We start from the raw sequence: 12549 nt of genomic DNA, 5'->3' as shown, positions 1-12549 counted from the left end.
GCAGTCCCAGATTGTGAGAGGGATGTCCGACTGCCGGTTTAGGCCTGTGGAATTGGGCCTAAACCAGCAGTCGGATATCCCTTGAGGAGTCCCAGATTGGAGAGGGTGCAGGCCAGGCTGAGGGACACCCCCCCCCCCAATTCACGAATTTCGTGCAACGGGCCACTAGTCCAACTAATAAACATTTTTTAATGCTATCCACTCAGTAAAATTATCACCTCATTGTTAAACCCACTTGGTACTTCTTAAACCCCTACCCATACCAAGTTTATAAAGGGCCAAGATAATGGATTAATTTTTTTTTAAGAGTGAGGAAGGGAGAGGGAGAGAGAGAGAAACATTAATGTTCCAGAGAAATAATGATCAGCTGCCTCCTCAACATACCCCAATTGGGACCAAACCACACCTGGATATGTGTTCTGACCAGGAATCAAGCTTCAACCCTTCAGTGCACGGGACGATGCTCCAACCAACTGAGCCACACTATCCAGGGCTGATAATGGAATTTTTAAAGATTACCCAAGGTTGCTTTATAACGAGAAAAGGGGAGAGAGGTAGTTCTAGTGCATGCTTGTGAGCTCAGTTGTGGACTCATCTGAGGTTCTGCCCAAAAAAGCCACCTGTGGAAGTAGAGGTTGCAGGTAGGGATGGGACCTCAACTAAGAAAAGGTGGATATCACCAGTTTCTAAGGAGGGAGTAGAGAGCTTCCTTCTAGTGAAGGAAGAAAAATTGATGTAAAGGGAACTTCAGGAGACAGTCACCAATGATATGGGGTTTTGTCCCAAAGAACCCTTAACTACCTGATAGTAGTATTGTTGGTTAATCAAGTGGTCATTAAGCCCTTTTGCTTTTCTTTCTTTTTTCTCTCTCCATTCTGCTTTAACTTTATAGTGTTCAAAAACTATGTTTAACAAGAATGTAAGGTTTATCTCTAGGTTAAAAAAAAAGAAAAAGGAACCACAATCCCTATTTCATTACAACAGGCTTCTCATTTACAATGAGCCCAAGCCTGGGATAGAGGATAATACCCAAAGTTAAATGAAGTTTAGACTTTTGATTATTATGTTGACACTGAGCATTTCAATTACTGAATGAAACTGTTTTACAACTTAAAGTGACTGCATAACTTTTTATTACCTAACTGTATTTAGAAATCATGGTATTCATTCAAGTTCCTTAAAGTAACATTTTTATAACTTTGTGCTTTTCAAGTCTTTAAATTCAGCCTAAAAATATTGTTTATAAAGTATGTCACCTTTTTTTAAATAACAGATAACTCCAATTGAAAGAACTAAATGACCTTAGTCATTTACATTTAAAACTTGGTTAAATTGACTTAATTTAAAATTGACTGCATTTGTAATTTTAATATGTTTATTTGTATTCAAGGACTTCAGATGCTAGACTTAACAAGTAAAATGTTCTCAATACTTAAACAACTTTTATAAAGCTAGTATGTTAAAATGAAATAAAAACAGAACAAACAAAAAAAGAACAAAATAAAACAATAATGCCTGTAGATTACATTTAACACTAAAGCAACTCAAATTCTATAAAAATTCCAATACTGAATGTAAACTTGGCTAAGTTCTTTTATTTTTTAGGCAATATATGCTGGAGAGGGAATAAGATCTCAAATGTTCTGGAGAACAACAGTTTTGCAGATTTTTATGCATTTGAAATTAAAGATGGAGGAGGGAATGGAAGGAAGATTACTTGGAAGTGAGAGAAAGTAAGGTGGGATGGGATTAAAGGATAGGTAATAAAATTATGTCTTTCTTGAGAGTTTAAAAAATGTGTTAACCTAGATGCACAGAAACAATGGAAGGGGCTTGCTTAAGGCAAAGGTAAACCTTTTACTAAAAAGTTACATGCCTGGGGCATTACTACCCACCATCACCTACCCAGTTAGGAATTTATGATCAGATCACCTTGTGAAGTTACTTTCCATAGAACTCTATTTTTTTGTCCACAGTTCCCCCTTTTGGTCATAAATCAATCCAAAGGATGCATTGATGACCAACATTTTGGTAGATAGTGTGGTCTCACAGCTCCCAGAAGGCTCATTCTGAGGAAGTCTCAGTATCCCCATTGTCTTACTGATTATTGGGGATGAGGCAGTGCTGTAATCCATGAGATTTGAGTTGAGGCTGAATTTTCCCAAAATGGGAAGGGCAAGTAAAGGGAAGGCAATCAAGCATCATGTATATTCTGAAAAAAGAAAACAAAAAAACCCACTCTAGATTATTTCTATCCTATGAACTATTGGCCTTCTGTGTCATTTTTCTAGTGTTACGTAAGCCAGCAATTTTCACTGGTGTGCCACAAGAACTTTTAAAACATGAATACCTGACTATTAGGGCACTGACCTCTTGTCCCTTCAGTTGTCATATGAAAAAATGACAACAGCTAATACAACAATAGCCATCCAGTGTGAATGAATCAAAATTATATCTTTTTTTTTGTCAGATAGGCAAAAAAATATAGTAATATTTTTTGATGTGCTGCAGAATTTTAGTAATTAGTTTATGTGTGCCATGAGATGAAAAAGATTGAAAATTGCTGCAGTAGATGAAATTTCCTGATTGTAAGCTGTGATCTTTGAAGTCCTTTCAGCACACTAAAAAATGAATCAGTCACTAATTTATCCATTTATTTTAGCCAATTAATAAGTCCTTGATAATAATGCATAATGCCTCCTCTGAATAAAATTGGTTCACATGCCCTTTCTTCCAGATGCATAGAGCAACCAGTGACTGTTTCATAAGGAGAAAGGCTGTTTCTTCAAGGAGGAGTAGGTCTCAGGTTGAGAAGCACTATAGGGAGAGCTTTTGGTCAAGGGAGACTAAAAGCTTCTGAAAATTTAGCTAGTTGAGTTTTAATTGTACCATTTGTACGAACCACCATTCCAGAGGACTGGGGGTGATAAGCACAATGAAAATGCTGTAGAATAGGCAAAATGTTACAAATCGATTGCATTATTTGCCCAATGAAAGGAGTCCCTCAGTTACTAACTGGGAATTGGGTCAGATTTAACTAGCAAAAATATACTGTATTGTTGCCCTGTAACATTCCCTAGTTGAAAGGGAATAGGTTCTGATTTAAAAATGAACATTGGGTCCCTGGCCAGGTGGCCCAGTTGGTTAGAGCGTTGTCCTTATATGCCAAGGTTGCAGGTTTGATCCGTGACCAGCGTATCCCATCTCGAACACTTGGGTTTCTGACCAGGTTGTTCATAGAAAAAAACTCAGTTTTGGACCTGGCGGCCCTTTCATGCTGATAACCTCAGCATGATAAAAAGCATCTCTCCAGCAACAAAGAAAGGAAAGAATGCTTTTGTTGCTGGAAAAATCAATTATTTGCACAATTTTAAAACATAAAGAGGCCATCAAAAATGCTAATGTTAAGGATGTGAAAGTGCACACAAAACAATAATCACAGACAATTAAAGAGGTAGCAAAATTTGGATAAAGGAAAGCAGTTAGCCAGTGACAGCATTTCTGAGGCAGTGATATGTGAAAAAGCGAAGATGCTACGTGCTGACTTCCTGAAAGTTACCCCTGGAACCAGGGCTGAAAGTGATTCTGTTATTGGAGAATTGCCTCGGTGGAATTTCTGTTGCTGGTGGGAGTGGAGTTCTTATGATAACTTGAAAAAAGAATTTTCTAAGAATCTCAGGAAGAATGAGTGATTTTTATTTCTGTGTAATTATATCGCTCTGTTTTCAAAGTTCTATTTCCCTTAAACTAGTCCTGGAAAAGGCAGCTGGGGGCTTCAGCAGAACTAGAAGCAAAGCCAGTGTCCAAAGTTTCTGTTCCATGGTGGAGTTGAGTCCAGCACAGCATCAAGCTGACTTTAGTCCATTGTGTGCAACAAGTGAACCAGGAACCCAATGTGCAAGAGAGCGCGGAGAGAGCACTCCCTTTGTTCAGGAGCCTTCGTATCTCAGATTTCCTACCTTTGCGGTAGCCATGCCCATTCTAGGCAGTGATTCCCTCCCAGGTGTGATTGACAGACAAGCACTTTCCCAGGTCACCCAGACCTTAGTGGACATGCATCTATTATCCAGTCCCTTCCCCCATGTGGGGAACAGACCAGAATGTTAAACTGCAGCTTCCTGGCATAAATGCCATGCCTATATTATCTGGCCTCTTTACTCCTTTCCTGTTAATTAGTAACCAGGTTATTACAATAATATCAGTTCATTTAAGGCTAGTAGGGGTGGTTTGATAAATTTAAGAAAGAGATGTTTGTTTATAGATTGAACATGTACTGTATATACTAGTAAGAAAGGTAAAAACAGGGAATCTGGTGGGTCTGGAACGAATTAATTCATTATGTCATTTCTAATGGGGAAAAATGATTCCATTTTCAAACAAATCACTTCTCAAAGAGCCTTCCAGAGCGAATTAAATTGGAAAGCCGAGGTTCCACTGTATGTGCTTTCTTGAGGATGATTACAGTTTATTTCAAAGATATGTTAACTTAGATGCACAGGAACAATGGACACAGCCTGCTTAAGGCAAAGATAATTCTTTTAGTAAAATGCTATACCTGGGGCATGACTACCCAGTATGACCCGCCCAGTTAAGAATTTATGATCAGTAACCCTGTGAGATTATTTCCATAGAACTCTTTTTTCATCCACACAATTGTCTTCATTCTTGTGAATTTATAGCCATTTTTTTTAACATCTTTAGTGTCATTTTAGCATGTTTGGGAAGGAGCTGAGGCAAACAAATACCTGTTCCGTCTTTTCAATATTTAAACAAGCACCATTAACTTTGTGTGTGTGTGTGATAATAAGTGTGTAAGTACAAGTCTCATTAGAAATGGTAAATCACTTCGGGATTCAAGAGAAGCCCTACAGAGCTCTCTCTTCGGAGCATGCCTGATGCCTACATCTTGCTCTTCCCCCAAGGCATATTACCTTTGCCCTTCTCTCTCCTAAGCTCCCAGAGCCCTTCTTTTGCCTCTAACTTGTCTCCTGAGCCTAAGTAGCCCAGCTGGCTCACTTCTACTACCTCTATACCTTTCTAAATAAACTTTCTCTTAAAAGAAGGAAGGAAGGAAGGAAGGAAGGGAGGAAGGAAGGAAGGAAGGAAGGAAGGAAGGAAGGAAGGAAGGAAGGAGCCCTTACATAATGGAAAAAGCCCTTTCTTTTCATTGAAAACTATATTTCTTCAAAAGATACAGCTAATTTCCATTCCTGATATGTTGAATTGGGTTTTTCATTTCTTTAAAAGTGTTTTTAAAGAAATGAAAAATGTTTTAATGAAAAAGGTTTCATTTCTTTTTAAGGTATTCTCTCTGATTCTAAAGATACTTTAATATTTTCCCATAGGCTTTTGTATATCATCAATGTAAGAAACATCCAAACCTGTAGAGAATTTTTATGAGTTTATTTGAGCCACACTGATGACATTGCTGGGAAGCAAGATCTCAAATACTCCAAAGGATGACTGTTTTACAGTTTCTTTTCTATACTTGTAATTAGGGAGGGAATGTAAGGAAGATTTACATGAAAGTGAAAGAAAGCAAGGTACATGATAGCAAACTATATTATGTGCTCACTTGAGGGTGGTTATGCCTCTGAGGGATCTGAAAAAGAGGCATTTCAAAGGGGTGTTGACCTAGATGCACAAAAACAATAAGGTGAAGATAAACCTTTTATAGGCCCAGAGGTTAACACCCATCATGACTTTCCTAGTTAGGAATTTATGTCAGATCACCCTGTGAGATTAGTTTTGATCACTGACCTTCTATGTACTCCCTTTTTCATCTTCCACATCATACATATGATTTTAAATCTTTGCCTATCCTTTCTACCCTATTCTTTCTCTCTGATCTAACCAGAACTCATACATATATACCTCAGATCTCAGATCATCTGGCTCTGTGAGTGATGTATTAGTTTCCTATTGCTGCCCTGACTTCTTGGCTTGTGGCCTCCAGCCAGCCATCATATCAGTCTGACCTCTGTTTTTAGACTCCTTTTAACTCTTTCACTTGTAAGGTCTTTTCCAATTGAATTGGTTTACCCAGATAATCCAGGATAATCTCCTTATCTCAGAATCCTCAATTTAAACACACCTGCAAAGTCTCATTTGCCATGTAAGGTAACATATTCACAGGATAATGGGATTTGGATATGGACAATTTGGGGAGCCATCCACAAGTGATAATGCTAAAATGATATTAAAGATACTACTATGACTTGAAAAGTATATCATCAGCTTGTAAGAATACCTCTCAACCTTTTTTTTATCATAGGGTGGATTCTTCAGTATCTTCCAGTTCTTGTAGCCCTTTCTATTCTAAACCATTCTCTCAATGAATCCTTCCTAAGCAATGATTTAATTATATATTGTCACATAAAAAAGTTCATTCTCTAGATTAAAAGTGTTGTAATGGGAAAAAGAAAATCCATGATTTAGACCTAGGTTATAAACTCATATGCCCCTGACGCCAGGTAGATAGCATAAATCAATCAAATCAATCTGGGTAAAGAGAATGGGGCTGTTGTTAACTGCCTACTATACAACTAGCATAGTAGCATTCAAGACACATTTTTTAAAACCTTTTGATCAAACTAAACAGGGCTTCAGGCTACAAGTTTGGACCCCTGATTTAGGTAATAGTTGATCTTTAGATCCATAAAATAATAAAATAGCACTTCCTACTAGTTTTTAAAAGTTATATCTATTTATTTATTTATTTCCCATGGTCACCTGACCTGTGACAATTGATAAGGAGTTCACTATCTAGCTAGCTAGAAAGATAAGTCTAAAGATTAAGTGGTGTAATAAAGGACTGTAATAGAGGTTTGAAAACCATATAAAGGAGCAGTTAATTCTGTCTTATTAGGAATATGGAGAGGTTATCAGCTAATACTTTTTAGAGATGGATGACTTTTAAGCTGAGCTTTGAAGAATTATCTGAGATAATTAGCATTTAGTCTTTATTTTGCTCACTCTCCACCTATTAAAATTGTACTTATTTGAAAAATAAACACATGTTGCTTATTTCATTTTACTTTTATAATTTCTCTCCCTCCTCCCACCCCCAGATTTTGTGTACAAGTGCTTTGGAAAAGATGGCTGATATTAACCTCAAGGAAATAACCTTAATAGTAGGTGTGGTTACTGCCTGCTATTGGAACAGTCTCTTTTGTGGTTTTGTTTTTGATGATGTTTCAGCAATACTGGATAATAAAGACTTGCATCCATCTACACCTTTGAAAACTTTATTTCAGAATGACTTCTGGGGAACCCCTATGTCTGAGGTAAGTAATTATATATTCCTTATAAGAATCTCAGATTTTAAAATATTTTGGTAGTTTATTACTACTATTTCTTTCTTTTTTTTAAAATATATTTTTTATTGACTTCAGAGAGGAAGGGAGAGGGAGAGAGAGCTAGAAACAATAATAATGAGAGAATCATCGATTGGCTGCCTTCTGCAATGCCTCCTTCCAGGGATCGAGCCTGCAACTCAGGCGTGTACCCTGACTGGGAATCGAACTGTGACCTCCTGGTTCATGGGTCACAGATCAACCACTGAGCCACACTAGCCAGGCCCTATTTCTTTCTTATGAGCATTGTCATCATAGCAATTAATGGATTTTTTTATCCCAAAATTTTATGAGACATAGCATGTTTGTAAAAAAATGGATAGGAAGTTGAAGATGTTGTTATCTTTTTTAAAGCATTACTTGTTTCTTTCCTTGGTTGTGTACCTTAGCTTAGTCTTTTAAAAAATAATGTATGTGTATGAAAAGCAAATGTGTTAGCAAAACAGTAGATATAATAGAAGTCTGTTTCTTGCTCATTGGCTTTCTTTTTTCTCTCGTGAATGAGGCAAAAGAGATGACTACTTGTGATGTATTTATTTAAATACACATGTAACTTTAATATAAATTAGACCTTAAGTGAAAAAATAGTAAGTACACATATATATTGCCAATTTTTCTGCAGAAAAGAAAAGGTGATTTATTTAAAACATTAAATATCATCTCTCTTATCTAATAGGTTTTTATTTTATTTTATATTGAGAACCCCAAAGCTCAGTTCATTCTTATGAGGGTAATTTTATTTTGCCAGAAATTTGCTTTTGAAGGTCAGTGTTAAGTTGGGATTAAAACCTTGTCAGTTTGGGATTATATAGATTGGATTCTAATTTTATTATGTAATAGCTGTGTGAAATAGGTAGGAATACAGCTTTTAGATGGCAAATCAGTTTCCTACTTCTCTATACCTTGAGGATAAGTAAATGAATTGATATATCTACACTATCTGGCACATAGTTGTTAAAACATAATATATAACATTTTGTTACAGTTATAGTTTGTCAGTCATTATTCATGACCTATCCCACATTTCTACATTTGGTAGCTTCACAAGCATAGAGATGGATAGACTCTTTCCTTTCTCTCATCACAAGCACATAATAAGTATTTTTTTCTTATTAAACTAGAGGCCTGGTGCACGAAATACGTGCACGGGAGGGGTGTCCCTCAGCCCGACCTGCACCCTCTCCAGTCTGGGACCCCTTGGGGGATGTCTGGCTGCTGGTTTAGGCCCGATCTCACAGGGATCAGGTCTAAACCGGCAGTCAGACATCCCTCTCACAATCCGGGACCACTGGCTCCTAACTGCTTGCCTGCCTGCCTGCCTGATTACCCCTAACTGCTTCTGCCTGCCAGCCTGATTGCCCCCTAACCGCTCCCCTGCCAGCCTGATCTCCCACAACAGCCCTCCCCTGCTGGCCCAATCGCCCACAACTGCCCTCCTCTGCCCTCCCCTGCCAACCAGATTGCCCACAACTGCCCTCCTCTGCCCTCCCCTGCTGTCCTAATAGCCCACAACTGCCCTCCCCTTCCGTGAACCGCCTCCTCTGCGGGGACCTACCTCCTCCGCACCGCACAGAGCCGCAGAACCTCGAGGCCTCACCATGCGGAGCAGCCACCGGACCCCACCTCTGCTTGCGCGTGACCATCTTGTGGTGGCCATCTTGTGGTGGCCATTTTCTGACGACATTGCACGCAAGGGCCACCTAGGCTTTTATTAGTATAGATAAGAAGACTCTAGCCCTGAATGAGTGGCTCAGTTGGTTGGAGTGTCATCCCACACACTAAAAAGGCTGTGGGTTCAATTCCCCAACAGGACATATGCCTAGGTTTTGGGTTCAATCCCCAGTCAGGGTGTATATAGGAGACAAACCATAAATGTTTCTCTCTTATATCGTTGTTTCTGCCTCTGCATCTCCCTTCCTCTCCCTCTAAAAATCAATAAAAACATATTCTCTGGTAAGGACTAAAAGACAATCCTATATAATAAAAAACTAATATGCAAATCAACCGAATGGCGGACCATCGGGTTGCTATGATGTGCACTGACCACCTGGGGGCAGACGCTCAATGCAGGAGCTGCCCCCTGGTGGTCAGTGCGCTCCCACAGGGGGAGTGCCACTCAGCCAGAAGCTGGGCTCACTGCTGGTGAGCGCAGCGGTGGTTGCGGGAGCCTCTCCCACCTCCATGGCAGCGCTAAGGATGTCTGACTGATGGCTTAGGCCTCAGGGCTCCCGGACTGTGAGAGGGCTCAGGCCAGCCTGAGGGACCAACCCCCCCCCCGCACCCCCTTGAGTACACGAATCTCGTGCACCGGGCCTCTAGTAATAAAATAAGCAGATTCTATTTTCTTGCAACCTTGCTATTCTTACCCAATTCTAGCCTTTAAAAAAATAAGTCTTTTGTTAAGAAGGGAAAATTTGTCCTGTTATAACATACATTATTTTCTGGACAGTTTATTTTCCCTTGACCTCTATCATTTAATCCCCAGAGACCCTTAGAAGTAGGTGTCCATTTGCCTATCTTATGGCAGTGTCTTTTGTGATTTAATCATGACATTGAGATTTTTAACCTGAAAGGTTAGATCAGTGGTCAGCAAACTGTGGCTTGCGAGTCACATGCGGCTCTTTGGCCCCTTGAGTGTGGCTCTTCCACAAAATACCACGTGCGGGCACACACGTACAGTGCGATTGAAACTTCATGGCCCATGCGCAGAAGTCGGTTTTCTGCCTGGGCTAGTCTATTTTGAAGAAGTGGTTCTAACGCCGAGCCACACTCAAGGGGCCAAAGAGCCAGATGTGGCTCGCGAGCCGCGGTTTGCCGACCACTGATGATCAGACTAAAGGGCTCATGGAAGTTATCATACCATGGTATTAATGCTATATTTTATGATTTTCTCAGCTTTGCAGATGAAAATTTGATTTTGTGTGGAGCACCTATAAGAGAATACCCTAAGAAATAGTAAACCCAGAATGTTCGAACAAATTAGAATAACAATTTATAGTGAACAGTGTTGCTTCCTCTTATTTTCTGATAGACATGTTCTCTCCCTATAGGGAAATGTGCCACTAGGGAAAAATTATTCTAAGTAGTATTTAGTTGTCATAAGGTTTCTTGAGAAACCTGCAATTAGCACTTTGAAAGACTTAATGATTGATGTTATCAAGTAATGGTAGCCTGGAAGCTTGCACAGGTACAACCTTTAAAATGATATTTGTACCAGTGTAGATCTTAAAGACACATTCTCCTCATCTACATGAATACTACCACATTAGGGAATCGTTAGACTCCTCTGGTGCTATCATTGTTTAGATTAATCTTTTTAGTAAGCTCATTTTTTTTTAATATGTAATACCCTGTTTATTGATGTTTTCTTGTATTGCAACCCTAGCTGCACAGAGAATCTGCCTGGGTCACTTTAAAAATACATATTACCAAGGATCTACCCAAAGCCATTAATTACAGTTATCACAGAGTGGGATGCTGGCATCAGTATTTTTTGTCCTGTTTTGTTTGTGTGTTTGCTTTCTTGTTTTTGTGGAATTTGGGAGGGAGGGGGAGCAAGAAGGGGCTGTGTAAGTTATCCAGGTGATTGGTGCAGCCATGGCTGAGAACCACTGAGCTGTAAAGCCACACTCTTCTGTCAGGTACCTGTGCTAAGGTAACTTCTGCAGGTATCCTTTCTCACTTTGTTTTGCCATCCATATATGTAGTTACATTAACGGCTTATTTTTTTATTATATTTGCGCTTATGAGTAATTTTTCTTTAATATACTTGAATATAATAATGATCAGAATTATCTTGTTTATAATGAAACTAGCTGTTTTACTAGATTTTCAGAGCAAATTTGATATATAAGCTGATGATTACAACAGTGGAGTCTTATTAAATAGATTAATGAAATATGTGAATAATTAGTTATATTAACAGCTAATCTGTTTTTAGTTGTTATTACCTATGGCATATATACATCTAATAGACCTAACAAAGCAGTTATGTATACTGCAATTAAAAATACCTATTTCCTGCCCCTTTCTTGCTTCATCCTTTCAACTGGCAAATATGTTCCAATGGAGCCACAGTAACATTTCAGGCACTCACAATGTTTCTAGAACCTTTTTCTGCTTTCTGGTACAAATTATGTCAGTTCGATATATTGCCTTAAAATAAAAGATGTATGCCTGAGCTGAAATAAAAAGGATGTATAATTATTAGCCTAGCAGGAAAGAACATTCTAGGTAGACATCACTCATACTGTGTGTAGTCAATACAAATAGAGATATTAAAATGTTCCTAGTTCAAAATGGGCAGTGTTTGTTGCTTGTGCTTCCGTATGTTCTCTAGTAGGTATGAACAGGCTGAAATCTGTACCTACGCACCAAACTATGTAAGGGGTAGGAGAGCAAAGATGCTAAGTGTTCATTCCCTTATATAAAATTACAAGAAATAACTAAGATAAATATTTTATATAGTTTTCATCTTTGTGTTTTATTCTTAAACCTGATTTGATTTTGTCTTAGAGCAAAAATATTTCTGGTTAAATGTGACTTCTCGTTTATAAAGAAATTTAGTACTTCATATAAAATTGGATGTATTGCTGTTGGAGACTGCCATAGCAAAGGTGTCTATTCTCTTATTATAAGACTAGAGGCCCGGTGCACGAAATTCGTGCATGGGGCAGGGGGTTGTCCCTCAGCCCAGCCTGCACCCTCTCCAATCTGGGACCCCTCAAGGGATGTCCGGCTGCCCGTTTAAGCCCTATCCCAGTAGGATCGGGCTTAAATGGGCAGCCGGACATCCCTCTCACAATCCAGGACTGCTGGCTCCCAACTGCTCGCCTGCCTGCCTTCCTGATTGCCCCTAACTGCTTCTGCCTGCCAGCCTGATCACCACCCTAACCACTCCCCTGCCAGCCTGATTGATGCCAAACTGCTCCCCTGTAAGCCTAATTGCCCCTAACTGCCCTCTCCTGCAGGCCTGGTCACCCCTAACTGCCCTCCCCTGCATGCCTGCCCCCTCCCAACTGCTCTCCCCTGCAGGCCTGGGTCCCCCCCCCAACTGCCCTTCCCTGCAGGCCCAGTCACCCCCAATTTCCCTCCTCTGCCAGCCTAGTCACCCCTAACTGCCCTCCCCTGCAGGCTTGATCGTCCCCAACTGCCCTCCCTTGCAGGCCTGGTCCCTTCCAACTGCCCTCCGCTG

The 12549-nt window shown here is 39.7% G+C and overlaps 1 protein-coding gene across 2 annotated transcripts in view; it reads left to right on the top strand.

The window, feature by feature from the left end:
- Nucleotides 1-12549, top strand: part of TMTC3 (transmembrane O-mannosyltransferase targeting cadherins 3) — a 67979-nt gene that overhangs the window by 8313 nt on the left and 47117 nt on the right. For both annotated transcript variants that reach the window (XM_054718810.1, XM_054718809.1), the window contains exon 2: nucleotides 7071-7286. In XM_054718810.1, coding sequence (XP_054574785.1) covers nucleotides 7098-7286 — 189 coding nt within the window. In that variant the 5' untranslated portion in view covers nucleotides 7071-7097. The remainder of the gene's footprint in view (nucleotides 1-7070; nucleotides 7287-12549) is intronic.

This window comes from Eptesicus fuscus, chromosome 7 (assembly GCF_027574615.1).
Source record: "Eptesicus fuscus isolate TK198812 chromosome 7, DD_ASM_mEF_20220401, whole genome shotgun sequence".
NCBI lineage: Eukaryota > Metazoa > Chordata > Mammalia > Chiroptera > Vespertilionidae > Eptesicus > Eptesicus fuscus.
Note: the sequence above shows the minus strand (reverse complement) of the source record. Positions and strands in the feature narration are given on the sequence as shown.